The following is an 18369-nucleotide window of genomic DNA, read 5'->3' as shown; positions in this document are numbered from 1 at the left end:
TATAGATTTATATATAAAGCACTCCATTTTCATTTAAAGTCCATTATTTGGTTATTATGTAACTGCTACGGATTCTCTTCTTCTGAAATCCATAACTTTCAGTGCTTACAATTGTTTCTTTTAAATCATCCATTTTTTTTATTTGACTCATCATAAAAATGTACATTAAAATGGCGTGGAGTTGGTACTCTGGAACCCTGGCCTTCCTGAGACAAGATCCACTTTTTCGTGTGTGTGCAAGATAGTGAGCAATTATGTCTTTTTTTTCTTTTCTTTTCTTTTCTTTTTTATATAAAGGAAAAATATATATAATCAACATAAAACATACAGGCTTCAGATCGTCAATGAAATCAACATTAACACAGAACAAAGAAGGTTAAACAGAACAAGACAACACTGTTCAATCCCAGAGTTCTGAAAGTAGCACAAGAAATATTCATTCTTTGAAGTGTTGTGTTGCACTTTTTTTTTTTTTTCTTCTTTTTAAATGGAAGCATTTGTCCTTTTTATTTTTTATTTTTCCAACATTCCCATGGTTTAATTCCTTTGTGTTGCTGATTTATTTTTGAACTCCAGAAATAAACAAAGTGTTTGTAAACTGTCAGTGGCCTTGCAGGAAAACAAATGACAATATGAGTGAATTGAACATAAGTGAAAACAGAACGAAAGCTAACAAACCAAAAAGGTAGGCACCTCTGAAGTGAGCCCTAGAAGCCAAGGCTCAGTCTGATGTCTTGTCCTTCAATCTCCCCGTTGCTCAGATTTGGGAGAGCTGAAGTCCTTCTACCCAAATCTATGGCCACAGGTCTGCAAAATACTTTTTTTTTACTGTTTTTTTTATACATATGATTTTTTTTTTTTTTTTATAGGTTTTCTTGTTTTTTTTCCTCAGGTTTATAGTCCGAAAAATGGTGCAATACTCAATTATGATCCATACTTTCTTGGATTATTCCACAATGAAAGCCACTAAGGTAGATAAACATTACATTTTAAAAACACACTTATTTTAGTCCTTGAGTAAACATTTACACATGAACTGTCCCCGTCTCCCCTCAGTACTTGTATCATGTTGTTCGTTTAGCTGGATGAGGGGTGAGGCCGACACTCAGTGCAACGCTAGAGGCTAGTAACAATTAACATCAGAATATATTTTTGACAAGCAAAAAGAAAACAAAAGAAAACAAATCGACAACAAAAGTATACTGACTTGAAAAAGAACCACAAGGCGGAATTCCCTCCGCTGTAATCACGAGCTCTCATACGTGTCGTTACCTCATACACTAAACATTCATTCACACAACATACAGTACAAGCAGCCTTGTGCAAACACTCAAATACAACAGATGTAAATTTGCCTTTATATCGATCTTTGTTTTCAACAACACTCGTTTTTCAAATTTAATTCACTCTGAACCGATGCTATCAAAAAATCTCTGAAGTTTATGAATGAGACAAAAAACCACTACAAAAAAGTGTTCACATTACATTATTGGCGCTTCTTTTGATTCAAGTATTTGTTTTCATTATTTTGTATTACTCTGATATGTTTACGATCTTGTCTTCTGGGAAATATAATGAGGAGGATACACAGGGTGAGGGCCGAAGCCAGGGCGGGGTTGTGGGGCTTAGGCTAAGTGGAAAACAAAGAGATCTAGCCATATACACACATACACCCATTATGTAATCTTGGTTGTATACATGTATGTTGTATATATGAACTAGCATGTGCATATTCAACCCAGGCCTTTGTTTTAGTTTTTTAAAAGAGTGATTTGCTAATTCAACTCTTTTCGGGGCCCTTGCCCCCAGACCCTCGTCTGATCCATGATTGAGAAGCATATATTTGCTCGAGCTCCAGTTGCCTTTGAGTCTGTGTGACTTTCAAAAAAAAAAAAGGGAGAGCATCTGATTTCCAACACTAGACAGGTAGATAAGAGTGCAGGCGCGGGATGTGGGAGGGGGCGGGGCTCTCAGTGCTGGTGCTGCGCCAAACAAAACAAAAAAAAATCCAGGGCACATCTGAGACTTGACCTCCGTCCCAGTAACCCATCCTCCCACTCTAATTCGACGTCCGACGCCAGTTGCTTGATTCAAGTCCAGTGTGGAGTTAATGCAGGTTTTTTTTTAGGAACGAACAAACACACAAACAGACAACACAGGCAATAGTGATTGTTTTGTTGAATGAGTCTTAAGCGACTCTGGAAGAGGGCAAATCCCGAAAGTTTTAAGACTTGGTACCTAACTTGAGGTTTGTCCCTATTTCTGCTGATACGTCGGGTCCCTGCTTTGGACCCTGCCCCCAAGAGCCAGATGAGCAGAAATGACTTAAATATGCTGGCACGACCTTCAGGTTGGAGGTCCAAAATGAACCACCTGGATACAGCTTCCCCACATGTGGCCCCGGAGAACGAGGCCAGACGGGGTGAGAAGGCGGCAGCTTGCAGGGAAACAGAGCACAGGCACCTCAGCCTCGGAGTGCACAGCTGAAACAGACTTCTTCTTTTTTTTTTTTTTGTATTTTCTAGTTTTTGCAAAAAAAACCTTGATGATAAAGAAAAAGATGTTTTTGGTTTTTAAAGAGATGTACCCGATGTGACCCATAAACAGTGCACAGACACATACAGGGACCACCTCCCCCACCCCCCCCTCCCCACCCTCCTCCTCCTCCCGCAGCCTGGGTTCGCCACTAAACTTCCAGTCCGCTGTTGGTGAAAGACCAGCACCATTCATCTGTCCTGCCCTTCTACTCCTCAAGCCTCCTACAGCTGGAGCTTGTGGTGTACGCCGCTGCAGCAATAAAAAGGAAACTTAAGTCTCATGCCCCTTAAGATCAATTAGGATATGGCAAGGTGGAAGTAGATATTTGCAGATCAGTTGGCACAAGACTGAAGAAGCGACTGTTTGCCAACCACTAGTGCCTCCAGCAGGTCATTTAGTGTCATCTAGTAGCTCCGTCCACACAGTGGGAGACTAAACCCTGGAAGAGACTCTTTCAGTGTCCCTTACATTTTTATCAAGGGGGGGGGGGGGGGTTCAAGGGAAGCTGCCTGGTAGTAACAGTTGAGAGATAAGTGAAGGTTGGCAGATGTGGCGGGGGGTGGGGGGGATGGCTGTGATTTTCTAGATGGCTGTGAACGAACACCTCCTCGTCTTTGCATAGAAATGGAAGGCTGTTTTCAGTTGAGGTGGTTCTAAGTGTAACTGAGTGCTCCCAGAGTTAAACATAAAGCACCAGTGTGAGTGAGGCCCATCAACACTAAAGGATGTGTGTGTTATGAGACAACATAAGAGTGGAGGTGCCCCAGGATGGACAGAAGAAGTTGGCTCACTATCCTGGAGACCCTTTGACTACACAACCGTTTCCCACCTGATTTGAATTGACTCTTTAAACCCCCTGTCGGGCTCTAACTCCCCCAGTGTTGCATTGTTTCGTGTGGCCTTGCTGCACGGCTGAGGCGTACCTCTTCAATACACACTGCTTGTGCCTCGGAGGCAGTGGGAGGGGCAGGAGAGAAGCTGAACACTGCATAAAGACCATTATTTAAAAAAAAAAGCCATGAAAACAATCATTATCTATATCATCAATTGATAACAGCAACAATATCAGCAAACTTCATGACAACAATCAAATCAAAATGCACACTGGCAATTCCATAAGTGAAAACCAAGAAAAAACAACAACACATCAAACGCCTCCATCTCTGGCTAAAGTGATCCTTGCAGGAGAGAGACAAAGAGAGAGTGGAGTTGGAGGTTGCTGAGGACAGACTCTGGCGCAGCAGTAGTAGTAAATTTATTACAGGTGGGCCAGTTCTGAAAGAGCTGCTCTTGGCCTGGAGGCCAGGGGAGGAAGAGGAGGGAAGCCAGTCTGTAGGGATCCGCAGGGAGGCAGCGAGCGAGGGGGAGGGCGGGGGTGAGGGCTGCTGCAGAGCACTGCACTCTGCAGCAGGCAGGCACTCAGTGGCCACACTATCACACAGGTTGGCAGGGCCTCCAATAGAACGAAGACGAAGGAAAACAAAAAAAAAAAAAAGGACGAAGAAGATGGCGATCCTCCCTGCTGGATCCAGTAGAACATGAACATGTCGAGTGTTTCCAGACACCAAGGCTAAAGATTTCAAAGTATGCAATGTAACAGTGATATTTACTTTGATAAAGAGGGCGAGTGCTTTGGGGTCTTTCCCTGCTGCACCCATCATCAGTTGAGTTAGTTCTTTCTTTGTATTTCCCTTCACTTTGCTACCATGTTTGACATCCTTCCTGGTCCCACCGACTTGAGGGAAGAAGGATTGAGAAAAAAAAAAAAACAATAACAAAAACATCTTCACATCCATGTCAAGTTAAAAAATAAGCATATAGAGAAGCCACTAAGCAGATTGCTTTTTTGTCTTTGTTTTTTTTGTTTTTTTCAGTTTTTATTTGCCAGTGTTGCTTCTCCTTTCCTCTATCTGTTGGCATTAAGGGTATAACGAGCTGCGACGCTCTTGCTAAGTGCTATGATAGACCACCTATTCACAAATCTTTGCTTCAAACTTTTCTACCAACGCGAATTTGGGCAAAAAGAAAACAAAAAAGGGGCATCTGGTCTTCTGGGGTAAAAAGGAAAACCGGCTCCTCTCATTTTGGTTTGATGCCTTCTCCCCAAGCGCGCGCACACACACACACACACACACACACACATATACACAGGAACACTCTCTCACGCACATACACACACACACCTGTCCCTCGCTCTCCCCCCAAAACCAGTAACTGGCATACATGTGGAGAGTAGGCTGGCTGAAGAAGTGCTTTGTGTGTACCTCCTTGTATCTTGGACAGAAGGTGGCTGAAGACCAGCTTGCTGCTCTCCTGAGCTCACACTCTTGGGGGGAGATGAAGGGTAGTAGTGGCAGTTTTAGGGGGGGGGGGGGTTGAAGGGCAGATAGCGTTTTTGCAGTTCAATCATTCCTTACAGTCTCCTCTCTTTCCGAGAGAGGTCATGGGACGGTAGAGTCTGTGGCTTATATTGCACGTCACTTGAAATGGTTGGGGGGGGGGGGGGGGGGGGGGGGACACACCGGTGGGGAACATTTACGACTTGAGGTTTTCCACAACATCAGTGAGAGGGTCCGAAACTGAGACCAAGCTGCGAGTTGCCCGCAGATGAGTTGAGGTGCATTGAAGTGTTTGTCTTTACAGTTCCTTAGTAAGAGCAGTGGTTCATTTTGTCGTCCATCACGCTCCATAACTGTACATGTGACGACCCAAAATCTCCCCCCCCCCCACTGGGGTAAGATTGACAGACACATTTTAATCATATCATTTCTTAGCTTGCAATGATTTAAGAAGAAAAAAAAAAAAATACAAAAATAAATGGCTTGAACACGGCGAACAGAGTTGCATCATTCCCTTTGAGCATTGTGTTGGGGAACTCAATCTGCTTGCAAAAATGCACTGAAGTTGTGAGCTGCGGTTGCTTACGTTGGGCCGCAGCAGCGTGTACTCTCCACTCAGGTTTCACTGGCTCAGAAATAAGGGTGTGCAAGTGTCCGTATGCTTCTTCACCAAGTACAGAGTGAGTGAGGATAGCAGGGCAGGAAAGAGGTTAAGGCTAATATTAGTGCTGAGAGAAACAAATGAGTCTGGACCAGCTGAAAGTTCGACAACCACTCTGATTGAAGGGTTTTACTTTGGGAATGATGCCTTTTCATGGATCTCTGAGGTGCAGTATGATTGCCTGAAAAGGCAGAGAGGGATTATGCAAGTTTAAAGATGGCAGCTCGTCATCTCGTGTCAGTTTGAACTAAAGTACATGTTTCAAACGGCGAGTTCCCACAAGTTCATTTCTGTAAAAAGTTCTCTTTCTTTGTTGAATGAAAGACTCCTTCCTGTGTCTCCAAATGTAAAAGCTGAACACTGTGACCAAAATCTCTCACCGAGATTCACAAAAGAACTGCAACTGAAATGTCATTAAAAACAAAAAGGAGTAGAGGAGGTTGGCGAGGGTGAGCAGCGAGGATGTAGCCTCGCCCTCCTCTTGTCTCTCCTTTTCACCGTTACAGCCACACTGATTATCTCCACAATGATTTGCAAGACTTTTTACTCCTGTTGGGTGTTTGTTACGACTGGGCTCTTCCGTCCTACATGGACTCTCCACTCAGCAGGTCCCCAGGCAGCAGGGTATTGATTGGGGTGGGACTCCCCATGACCCGCCCCTCCTCTCCGCTCGGGGGTCCCCACAGGCTGGAATACTGCTGCACACCACCCCACAGCAACTCTCCCCCCGTCTTTGCTCCGCCGGATCCCAGCCCACCGCTACTGCTGCCGTTGTTGTTGTTCCAGTGGGGCGAGTGGCCGATGGGATGGGACGCTCCGGACCCGGTCCCGCCCATCCTTGTCTGATTGGCGCCCGGAGAGGCCTGCCAGCTGGTTGTTCCGCCAAGCGACTGGCCCTGTGCAAAGAAGCGGTTCACTTCATCTTCCCCAGCAAACTCGGCCAGGATGGTGGTGTTCCCGAGCACGCACCTGGACGGAGGTGAGAGGAAAAACACAGGTGAGTAATGACGCAAACGTCTTAAAAATCAACTGAGCCGAATACTTCGAATGCATTTCATTAAAGACATGTACATGTGCAGGGACTTCTGAGCCTTGGCAGCTTCATCCTTGGAGCTGTAGCGCACCACAGCGTTGCCCTGCGTCAGGTTGAGGTGGAATGTGATGAGGGGGCCGTGTTGCATGCACAGTGTACGCAGAGTCGAACCGTCAATCTGGGTCACAAACAAGGACACAAAAAAGAGCAAGGCCATGAGTGGGAGGATACAGTTCATTCTCTGTGAGGTCTAAATGCGTTAAGGCCAAGAGGAAGCAGCTGTGTTGTAAACTGGTACCTGTGGAGTGAGGTTTCTCAGAACCAGCCAGCTACTGGTCCTGGTGGAGCTGTCTGTACTCCACGTGGTACCTGCTGTGTGTGTGTGTGAGAGAGAGAGAGAGAGAGAGAGAGAGAGAGAGAGAGAGAGAGAGACACCAAGATGCTTATTATCAACAAGCAACCAAAATCAGTCACCAAAACTGCATGGGTGGAGTCGATTTCCACCCAGTGTCAGTTGACAGTTGTTCAACCACAACAAGATATTCTTGAGTTGTTGTCAATCCTGCCTGCTCTCTAGCTTCGTAATTGGCCTGTGGTTGTACGCCACATCAAAGTGCAGCTTGGGCTACGAGTAACACTCCTCCTGCAATCTTCACAGCCATGCACACTAACACATTATGGCTCCATATTCTGACCTATGTATTTTCAGTTTTTTTATGTTCACTATTTTCACATAAAAAAGGATAAAAACATTAGCTTATATGTCATATACATGCAAGAATGTTTAACCTATTCATTCACTACCAATAAACCTGTTTATTGTGTAATCAAGTAATTATTGTGAGTCATATAGGCACTCTCAATTCAGAATACATGCTTTCTATTGACAAATGGATTCATCTGCTTGACTTCTTTTGTGAGCTTTGACTGATGATGGAGGGGCCTCGTTAGATTGTTCCGTTAACCCTTAAATATTTGCCTCCATTTCTTGGGAGTGATGACGTGCTAAATGTTCTAAGATCAGTCCTATCACTACCACGCAGAAGGAAGCAAATCAAGGAGAAAAGCATAAACACGTTGATGCCTGGCTTATATATATGTATGTATATATATATTCACTATCAGACTACCTGTGGTGTAAGAGCTGCTCCAGCCTTGGGCCAGACCCAGGGAGTTGCCCCCCCAGGTCGAAGGCTTGGGGTTGGTGAGGCCAGGTGGAGGTCGGGAAGGGGCAATGTTGCTGCTCCGGGGGCCCTGTGGGACCTTCCACAGCTCGTGGGACAAAGACGCCTGGCTGTGAGAAATGGAGCCTGGAGACCAAGTAGATTTCATCTCCGACAGTTTACCTGGATGGAAAAGAGGGAGTCAAAAGGTTGACCTGCACCGCCAAGTGACCAAAAGACAGCTTCTCCCACAGAAGGGAGTCCTGCATAACGAAATGATGGTACTTAAAGGTTCCTTCATATCTATGCAAAGGAGAGCACTTCCCATGCCACACACAAGGAGGAAGGATAAACACTAGATACAATCACACCACAGGGGAGATATGCACTGCATGAGAGGCAAAGTTGAGACAGAGCTCAAAAGAGGATCATATTCAATCAGAAGAATGTATAGACAGGTGAGATGTGGTTCAGGCTCTGGCTGTTACGGTAGAAGGAGGGAGAGGATAATGTTGATGTGCAGTGATTCAGCCACTGCACTGTGGGGGGGAGAAGGTTATGGATAAACCATGTACCTGCATCGTCCGACTCCGGGGACGACAGACTGAACGAGCTAGTGTAGGCACTGACTGGCCAATCACTGGACGGAGGCAGAGCCTCGTTCTGAGATGAAGTGGGAGAAGAGCCTAAGCCGATGCAATCAACACAAACAAAAATAGACAAAACACAAACAAATAAGGAAAAAGTAGCAGAAAGAGAAAATGGGAGTAAAGGAAAAATGCACGACAAATGATGAGAGTAAGTGTATAAAGAAGAGAAGACAATGATTATAAAAACAGTTAAAAGTAGGAAGATGAAGAACAAAAGAATAGGAAGCAGGCTCTCTGGTGGCGGCAGCTGCATGATACTGTCAGACAATTTTAAGTCGACTTTAAATACATGGGGGCTTGCTCTATGGAAGAATAATTCAGGACCACTAACACAAAAACATCCTACTTGGTATCTTACTAAGACTAGCTTGAAACTCTTAAACCGGGCTCTCACCTCCGCTCCTGTCCCGCAGCAGGTAGCGGTTGACATCTTGGATGTTGGTGTTGATGGTGGGCCCGCTGGGGACACTGCCGGGGGTCGCGTTAGGGTCGGTCTCAGGGTCAATATTCTGGAGGCCCTTCCAGGGCACACCGGGGCAGAACTCTGAAAACCAAAAATTAAGATGTTTACATATGTTTTTTGTTTTTTTTAAACCACAGCATAATATTTAACGTTACCTATTGATTATCTAATATCTGTATTAGCTGCTACCAAGCAGGTGGTAACCGGCCATCAGTTCTGGGTTGGTGAAGTTCACCTGGATGGTTACTATATTTGTTTATAGATTAAGTGATAACAGTCCTGTGTAATTGAACCCATATTTCAGTAATGGAAAAGTGATGATAGTGATGGGAAAAATGTTCCAGTATTAAGGTAATGAACAGTGCTCTGATAAGATCTCTCTTTAGTTTTTTGCCCGCTACTCTCTTTTCAGTTCTCTTATTTCTAAAAAAGTAAACCAATAAAAGTGTCACTGAAAAATTCTACAGCGAGAGCAAAGAACACAGCAGAACTATTTGAAGTAGATGGCAACATGGCCGACTAGAGGAAACAAACTGGTTAACAGTGATCAACATCTGGCTCCCAACAGCAAACCATCAATAAAGAGTTCTTCAAGTGTTCTGACCTGGTGGCCAGTTGATGTTGGTCCCATTGGCCATCTTATCACTGGTGCTCTTGCCCTGCCCCCAGCTGTCTTGGGGGACCAGGGGGCTGGTAGGAGAGTCTGAGCTGGACATCAAGTTGTAGGGGCTGTAAGAGTCCTCCAGCTGAGGGGGCTTACCAGGGGGGCCCAGGTTGGCACCTGAGAGAAGTGAAATGAAAACAACAAGTGTTGAGGTTAATAACAGGGGAAAAGTGGGAAAGGTTTTGGATTTTAGAGATGGAGACATAGAGAGTCCCTCCCCTTCCGGCTCCTTCTATGGGAACTTATTTTGGGGGAAAATATGTACGGTAGTCAACAGCAAGAGGCATATTCAAAATGTTTTGATCAATTCAAACGGGATCAAAAAATGATTCGTCTCTCGCCGTTATCTACGGTACATTTCTTTTCTCCAGAATAAGGTCTCATGGTGGTCCACTGGAAGGGAAGGGCCTCTCTATAGTCACCTGGTCCTTGGTATAAAAAGGGCTCAATGTGAAAACATTCTTCTTAATTATTTTATTCTATTACATCATTCTTTGATATTCTGTCATCTTAAATATATACGTTGCATCAGGTGGGGACTTCTCAGTGTTAATTACAGGATGCCATTTCTTTTCTCACCATGCTTGCCCAGGTTGGGCTCCAGAGGAGAGGAGCTTCCAGAGAGGCTTTCGATGGAGTTGGGATGCGTCCACTGCGACAGGCGCGATTGAGGCTGGGGGGGTTCCTTCATAGACAGACTTCCCACCTCCATGCAGTTTACATTCATGTTTGGATTCAGTCCAGCTGAGGAGACAGAGAGCTGTTACTACACAGGCCCGCGACGGTTTAACGCAGCATTACCTACTGGCCATTCAAAGAGAAACGCCACTCACAGAGAGAGTAGGAGCTGTAGGAGTTGGAAGATGACTGCGGCTCTTTGGTCTGCAGGTCAGGGAGGCCTGGAGCCTGGGGGTGACCTGGAAATAAATCCAGGGAGGATTTGCCCCCGCCAGGATGCAGGCCCGAGTGGGAGGGGGGCGGCTGTTGTTGCTGCTGCTTCATCAGCAGGGCCTGGGCCAGCTGACGCTGGTGCTGTTGGATCTGCTGCTGCATGTTATTGATTGTACGTGCAACCTGGGACGACATCGCAATGGAGACATAGTTAGGATCTATAATGTGCAGGTGTTACGTATAACAACAGAAATGTAAATTGCCCCCGAGCTATTTTTAGATCACAATCAGCTTTAATTATGTCAAAAATAATTAGAAAATCATTTCCGTGATCAGAGTGAGGAATAAGAGAGCAGGAGGTGTGGAGGAAAACTCACTTGCTGCTCTTGTTGTCGAATGGGGCCAGAAACGTTGCGCTGCGCCTGCAACATCTGCTGCTGAATTTGTAAACGCTGGTATGCCTGTGTATCAGGAAGAAGCATGGGTTCAATGCCAACAGATGTCACTGCGTCTATATATCCAGGTCTAACTCAATAGTAACAACAAATAACACAATTAGCATGAAATAAGAGGGCTCAATCTACATCTTCATTTTTTTCTAATGCATCCAATAAAACTGAAGACGGGACTAAATGCGACTCACCAGTTGCAGCTGGTAAAGTTGATTCAGAAGGGTCATATGTTGAGGGTTTATTGGTGAGGTTAAAAGTGCAGGATTCAGACCAATGTTTTTTGCCGCAAACTGTAAGAGCTGTGCTTGAACCTGAAAGTATCAACACATTAAAAACAAAATTGCTTAACTCAATTAAAATGCAAAACACTTTGTGACTGGTGCACGCACTGCATGTGAAAATTAAGTCCCATGTGAATTAGTAGTATTAAGGTCTTAGTTCAAGTTTGAAGAGGTCTAAACTGATAAATAATAAATGAGAAACTCATATTGGAGATTTTCTTTAAGACTGTAATCTGAATACAAAATATTTATCAATGCATACATTAAAATGCCTTGTATATATTTATATAATAAGTGAGAAATGAGGCTGTGTGTATATATATATATATGTGTGTGTGTGTGTGTCTTCACCTGAGGGGACAGAAACTGAGGCACTTGAGCACGTAGACTAGGCTGAGAGGAACTGAGAGGCGGCACTGGCGGCTGAGGAGGCTGCTGCTGCTGCTGCTGCTGCTGCTGCTGCTGCTGCATGGCCCGGGCTTGTGCTGCTCCACCACCGCCAAACATTCCACTCTGCATCTGTTGGACAGACGACGTCAACTTCAAGTCAAAACACCTTATCGGTTTCCTTTCATCCATCCCACCACAGTGAGCTTGAAATCAATTATCTACATTCATGGGTTGTGAAATGTCTAAAATAATGCATCTAAAGTTGAAACACACAAATTCAGATGATGGAGATGACAAAATGACAAAATGACAATGCATGGAAAGTGATCTCAATATCAGGTAATGCAGTTGAAGTAAAATATATGATGCCCAAAACAACTTTGTCTTTTCCAACATGCAGAGGTCGAGGGGGGAGAAAGAGGTTTAGACATTGTTGATTTGTTCTGATCCTGTGAAGCAAGAATATGTCCCTCCTTACCAGACAACTAAATGGTAATTATACTTTAGGAAAATAGGGTTAATCTAAGGTGTCTCATTTGTCTGGGAGTAGTACGCTTAATTTTTGTTAAATATCAACGTCAATGTAATTGTATGGAGTGAAAAACTTTCCATCTCACATTTAACGTGGAAACGTCTTTTATCAACTCATTTTACAGTTAAATATTTCCTACCAGCATTACAATTCTGAACTATTTCAATGCACAGTACGTTTTTATGTAAATGTGTGAATTACCTTATCCATGAAGGGCAAGCGGGGGTCTGCCGAGGGGTCTTTGGAATGAAGCGAAGGCCGAGGGCAGCTCATGGGCTTGTTGATGAGCCCGTTGTTGTAGTCGTGGCCGGCTATCCCCATCCCCCGCTTGTCCAGCTCTGTCTTCTTCTCCAGCAGGGCACTCATGGCCTGGTCCAGGCTCATGTTGTTGCTCTTCAGAGCCTCCTCTGCTGGATCTCTCTGGAAAATAAAACCCAAAAGCATTAGAGATATAGAAACAAATCAACCAGCTACTAGCTGCAGCCGGGGATCGAACCGCCGATCCTCTGATTGAAGGACGCTCCCCCACTTAGCCCCAGTCGCCCTACAGTTAATTTTCACTTCAACTTACAGGGAAGCCCATGTCTGTCAGCTGTTTGATGAGACGATTCATGATCCAGGCATCCTCTTGCTTCCCCGGGACCTTTCCCTGGGAGAGCTGATGACAGAAAATCAGCATTACCACACTGTGTCAATAATATCTTAATATGAAAATGAAATATATATTTTTTTTCTGTATCCTGCTTCATACTTTCTGTGGGCCCTTTTTAGATGCATTGCCCCAAGAGTTACAGGAGGAATTGGTCTCCTGGGAGGCAACGCTGTTCCACATGTCTCCCTCCTCAGCCTCCCACTGACCACTCGACAAGTTCAGCTCTTCACCTCCACCTCCCCATCCGTCTTGCATAGGTTTGGGAGCTGGAAAACACACGGCAGGATGTAAACCAAGCAGCATTGAGGACATACACTCATGCCTAATGTGATAACGTTATGATGTCGATAACTAAGGACTGGTTCCATGCTTAAGTATTACTAACAATTACATTGCATATTACTACATAAAAGTAATCTGAACTGGCCACTAGGGGGCAGTGTGGATTTTGTGGTATCATTTCCAGTGCTCTTGTTTCCCCCTGTACCATATTGATGTCCTTGATTGACTCATCAGAGGAGAGCTATTGAACTTTTATTCAGCAGTGGAGCGTGCGGTGTTGTTATTCTTTAAAAACAAAAAAAAGGTACACAGATTTGGTAAAGACTCATTTGTAAAACCATACAGGGTTAAGCTATTTACCAGGTTTGCAAGATGCAGATGTCATCGTCGGGTTGCCCCTGCCATAGCTGTCCGGGTTGCTGTCTCCCCAGCCCCCACAGTTCCCGCTAGTTTTGCTCCAGGCAGACGTCCCATTGTCGCCGCTGACCGGAGCGGGTGCAGATTCCCCCCAAGAGCTCTCTGATTTTGTGTGGGAGCTGGATATTTCTCCCCAACCTGGAGGACACACAAGGGGACAAGGGCCTGTCAATACAAATACTTCCAAGCACAAATACCAATAACATCAAAACAAATAAAATACAAAAAAAAAATGCTTTGGATTACAATCATAAGTTAATATAACCTCAGGCATTTTCACTCGTTTGACTTTGGATTTAGGTTTTCTCATAAGAAGGCAGAAAGAGATTTTATGCAGTCCTAAAATAATTGTATAACTAATTAAACATATTACAGTAAGAGAAACAAATTGGTCATTGTCTGCACTTTCTAGAAGTTTCAGAAGGACTGAGAAATAAAGTTGTCAAAAATGTATCTGCATCTTCACTCGCCATTTAACGATCCAACCTTAGGGTGCTTTGTTACTGGTTTGTTGAATTTACTGGCAATGGCATTTGTCAAAAATAAATAAATTAAAAAGGCAAAGTATGAATTGTTGGGTCAAGTACTCTGCACTTGCTTCAGTTGGCATAGTTAAATCCAACTGAGCCTTACCACTATCAAACTGTTTATCCTTCTGTTTTGGAGTGTGAAGTGAAGCTCGTGCAAGAAGTCAGAAACCTGGGCTTTGGCTTAGCGGGACGGTTAACAGAGGGAGAAGATACCCATTTAAGATTTGGCGCAGCCTGTCTCCCTCTTGGCATTAGAGACACAGCACTGTCTCTGGGCCTGTGGCAGTGCCAGCCTCAGCTTAGTCCTCTCTCTCTCTCTCTCTCTCTCTCTCTCTCCAGGGAGAGGTCAAGCCCGAAAGGCTGCTCCAAAATTATAATTAACATCCAACCTTCTAGTATGACTGGCCAAAGTGCTATACTACTCATAAAAATGTCCCCCCAGTCTGCCATTAGTTATAAATAGTATTGTGGAGTTATCCTTCTTTGTTTTTAACCTTCTATAAGCTCAACTGCTCTTATTCCTTCAAAAGGTGCAGCTATCGGGTTTTGTTGGGAAGCAAATGAATCCAATGTGGAGTCGTCATGCAGGGTCAAGTGAGGGACAGCAGGGGGCGTCAGCTCCTTCTCAGCTGCTATAGGGGGGCTCACCTCCTCCCTCAATCAACTGACAGATGGTGGCTCTCATATAATCACACACTCCCGATCCTTCTCAAACTGTTTGTGGTGAATCTCTATTTTCACGAGGCACTTTGTAAACAGCATTCTTGTGCTTCCTCTGGGTACCCATGAGAGGTTTCCAGGGTTACCCGCACAGACGTGTCTGCTGTTGTGAAATGTGAGGAGCCTCATGGAGGGACAGGGCTGGCCCTGCTTAACTCATTTGGATAGTTGATTAGATGTAAATCCAAAGAGGGCAAGCTAGGTCAAGATTTTACCTTTAAGTGGATGAAGAGATTGGAGCTTAACAGTGCTACGTGCTAACTACACAACCAGCTTTCATGTTTGACACCTTTACTTTGAACAGTGAAAAGGAAAAGAGAAATGCTAAATGATGTGAAATCAAGTCACTTATAAAAGATGACAATCTAATGTATCTGTTTTCTATGAATGAATTAATCTGACAAACTTTGCTTAATATTATAGGTGTGGGCTATGTGGCACTATTACACATAGTAATAGTGCCACATAGCAAAATAGTACTATGATGTCTTACCTTGAGCTATTAAGGGACTCCTGTTGTGAGATGGCCCAGACTGGTGTTGGACAACAGGATCCATGGGCCCACTAGTGGGCCCTGGGTTTTGGGAGTTTTGCGTGTGGTTCTGTAAAGGTGCAGGTGGTCCTTGATAGGGGTGATTATGAGAGTGGGAATGGTTGTTGTTGTTGTTGGGGCCTGGGGGGTTATTGCCTCCAGTGGTAACTTTAGCCTGGGACTTTCCTGGATTGTTCCTGTCCCATAGGTTGACTGCCTTGCTGTAGGTAACAGGGTCGCCCCAAGCTGAGGTACCGTCATCTATCTCCATCTTGCGTCGGATTGAAGGTGGGGAGGGCTCTTCCCAGCCTGTGGGCTCAGCTGAGGACTCCTTCTTCCTGCTTTCCCGAATTCCACCCTGCTTCACTGAGCCTGATCCAGCCCAAGAGCCCATGCTCCCTCCCCCACTACTTCCACTGGGTCCATCTTGAGGCTTGGTCCCCCAGTTTTGGGGAGGGCCACTGGGACCATCCTGAGGCTTGGCCCCCCAGTTTTGGGGAGGGCCACTGGGACCATCCTGAGGCTTGGCCCCCCAGTTTTGGGAAGGGCCACTGGGACCATCCTGAGGCTTGGCCCCCCAGTTTTGGGAAGGGCCACTGGGACCATCCTGAGGCTTGGCCCCCCAGTTTTGGGAAGGGCCACTGGGACCATCCTGAGGCTTGGCCCCCCAGTTTTGGGGAGGGCCACTGGGACCATCCTGTGGCTTGGCCCCCCAGCTTTGGGGAGGGCCACTGGGACCATCCTGAGGCTTGGCGCCCCAGTTTTGGGGAGGGCCACTGGGACCATCCTGAGGCTTGGCACCCCAGTTTTGGGGAGGGCCACTGGGACGCTGGCTAACTGTCTCTCCCCAGCCCCCATTTCCTCCAGCTGCAGGTATCCCAGGTCCTGAAGAAGACACTCCCCAACCTCGTGGATTTTCCTTCCAGCCCCCTGCTTCTCCCTCCCAACCTGGGTTGGTGGGACTCTTTTTGCTCTCCTCTGGTTCTCTCCAGTCCCCTGGATTATTGCTTCCACTATTGCCCCAGTTGTGGGATGCTTTGGGTTGCTCTCCCCAGCTCTGGGATGTTGCCTTGTTGCGAGAATCATCCCACCCAGTTGACTTCTCCTCTGCCCAGGATTGACCCCCATTCTTGGGTATACTGGACGTGGGGGCTCCTGTCGGTGGATTGCCCCAGCCACCAGGGCCACCTGGGGGCTTAATGTTGTTGGGTGGCTCTCCCCAACCAGAGCTCGGTTGGTTTGTGTTAGCAGCTATGCTTCCACCCCAACCTGAAGCTCCCTGAGAACCAGGCACATCATTTTTGATCCCAGGGTCAACCCTCTGAGAGGGGCCCATGTTAGTGTTGGAGGGCCCCTGAGCGTCGCTTGGAGCGGTTGGGCCAGAGCCCCATGAATCAGCAGCTGCATCATTCTTGCGTTTAGAATGGTCCATGTCCCAGGTTGTGTGCTGTCGAACAGGGGTCTGTCCCCAGCCCGTGTTACACAACACCCTGGGGTCCAAATCCTGGGCTGGCACCAGAGGAGCTGGATTATCTCTGGGTGGGGAGTCTCTGTGCTGGGATTGTCCTTCCATGCCGTCACTGCTCCCTTCACTTGCAGCAGCTGTGCTCACTGGTCTGTTCCAAGGACTAGCCTGTGGATCCTGGGGAGGAGAGCTAGGGGCAGCCCAGCCTCCCTGGGCTTCCTCAGTGTGCTGCTTCCCCCAGTTTCCACCAGACTGGTCACCCCAGCCTCCAGAGTTTCCTGTTCCACCTGTTCCACCTCCTCCACGGCCCCAGCCAGAGTCCCATCCAGGTGCCTCCTTAGATGAAGGTGCCTTTGAGTCGCCACTGTTACCCCATACTGAGCTATTATCTTCTCCATTGAGCTGTTGGCCCCCTGTGGGTGTCTGGCCCATGGAACCCAAGCCTACAGGTGCACTACCCCAGCCAGGCAAGTTGCGGATGGGGCTGGGGGGTTCCTGCTTATTAGTGTGATTTGGTCCATCAGTTTTAAGGTTCTGAGGTTCTGAACTGAAAGACACATTCGTGGACGGGGAGGGGTGTGGCTCTGAAGTGTCAGAGGCTATCATGCTACCCCAGGCGCTGCCAATCCCCGTGGAGTTGCTGTTAGTGTTGACTCCGGTACAGCTGCTGGTCTGGGCTGGTGGGGGGCCAGGCGGATTACAGAGGTTGGGTGTAGGTTGAGGAGGTGAAATGGTGTTGGCTCCTCCTGAGCTGCCTCCCCCTGTGCCACCCCCATCATGTCCCAACATGGGCCAGGCAGACGGGTTGGCATTTGGGTTTAGGTTCAAGTTAAAGTTGGTGGTGGAGGATGATGAAGACCCCCAGCCCCTGCTGCCTCCTCCCCCCGCTGGGCTATCATTCTTCCCTTCACTCCCCACTGAGGACTGAGGGGGGCAATGGGAGGGTCCAGGCCCGGCGCCCCAGCTGCGATTGGCTGCAACCTGGCTAGAGAGCATGCTGGTTCCAGTATGATTGGCAGGGCTGGGCCCAATGTTGACCTTGCTGCTAAGGTGGTTGGCAGGGAAGTGGCCTGTCTGGCTATTGGCCCCCGTGGCCATACTCACTGTACTACAACTACTACTAGTACTACTGCTGCTGCTGCTGCTGCTGCTGGCCAAGCGACCAGGGTCAGTGTCCAAAGGGCATCCTCCTGGAGGGGCCTGGCTCTGGCTGAGGGTAATAGAAGGCCAAGCCTCTGCGTCCTTCTGGTCAATGACTAGTTGATCCCAGCCACTAAGATTGGTGGAAGATGCAGCACTTGTGGCACTCCTGTTGGCTGGCAGGTGTCCCCAGAGGGGATTATCATACTGTGCTCCCTGGCCACTCTGTGGGGGCAGTTCTGTAGGGGAGGAAAGAAAAAGGATAGGACATGAGCATGAGCAATAGGATGAGAGAAAAGAGGTATACGTTATGGACGTCATCACACCCACATGTGCTCAGTAAGGTTGAAATACCATGGCAACATATAAAGTGTCTACTTATGGACTCACTGACTTCACAAGATGCTTCATTCATGAAAATAAATACCACCCGCACTGAAAATGGAAACAGAATGACTAATATGGTAGCAGAGGTAGCTTTAATTAGCAAATAAATACAAAACCTATGCACTCCCTAATAATACTAAGACAAGATGAGAAAATACTATACTGTGCTAGTACAATTACATTACAG

General features: G+C 46.5%; 1 protein-coding gene across 2 annotated transcripts in view; it reads right to left on the bottom strand.

Moving 5' to 3' along the window:
- Window positions 1-4870: 4870 nt before the first annotated feature.
- LOC306709356 (trinucleotide repeat-containing gene 6C protein-like) overlaps window positions 4871-18369 on the bottom strand; it is a 37758-nt gene continuing 24259 nt past the window's right edge. Inside the window, exons 5-21 of one of the 2 annotated variants that reach the window (XM_079177444.1) lie at window positions 15152-18034; window positions 13352-13546; window positions 12809-12975; window positions 12629-12715; window positions 12259-12477; window positions 11487-11654; window positions 11046-11165; window positions 10780-10863; window positions 10345-10585; window positions 10091-10255; window positions 9452-9628; window positions 8779-8928; window positions 8310-8420; window positions 7702-7917; window positions 6870-6943; window positions 6610-6749; window positions 4871-6507 (exon numbers count right to left, since the gene is read on the bottom strand). In XM_079177444.1, the coding sequence (XP_079033570.1) occupies window positions 6123-6507; window positions 6610-6749; window positions 6870-6943; window positions 7702-7917; window positions 8310-8420; window positions 8779-8928; window positions 9452-9628; window positions 10091-10255; window positions 10345-10585; window positions 10780-10863; window positions 11046-11165; window positions 11487-11654; window positions 12259-12477; window positions 12629-12715; window positions 12809-12975; window positions 13352-13546; window positions 15152-18034 (5582 nt within the window). In that variant the 3' untranslated portion in view covers window positions 4871-6122. The remainder of the gene's footprint in view (window positions 6508-6609; window positions 6750-6869; window positions 6944-7701; window positions 7918-8309; window positions 8421-8778; window positions 8929-9451; window positions 9629-10090; window positions 10256-10344; window positions 10586-10779; window positions 10864-11045; window positions 11166-11486; window positions 11655-12258; window positions 12478-12628; window positions 12716-12808; window positions 12976-13351; window positions 13547-15151; window positions 18035-18369) is intronic. The other variant, XM_079177445.1, reaches the window with a different exon arrangement.

The sequence above is a fragment of the Pholis gunnellus genome (genome assembly GCF_910591455.1).
Source record: "Pholis gunnellus genome assembly, chromosome: 17".
Lineage (NCBI taxonomy): Eukaryota > Metazoa > Chordata > Actinopteri > Perciformes > Pholidae > Pholis > Pholis gunnellus.
The sequence above is the reverse complement of the archived record's forward strand: the minus strand, read 5'-3'. Positions and strand labels throughout refer to the sequence as shown.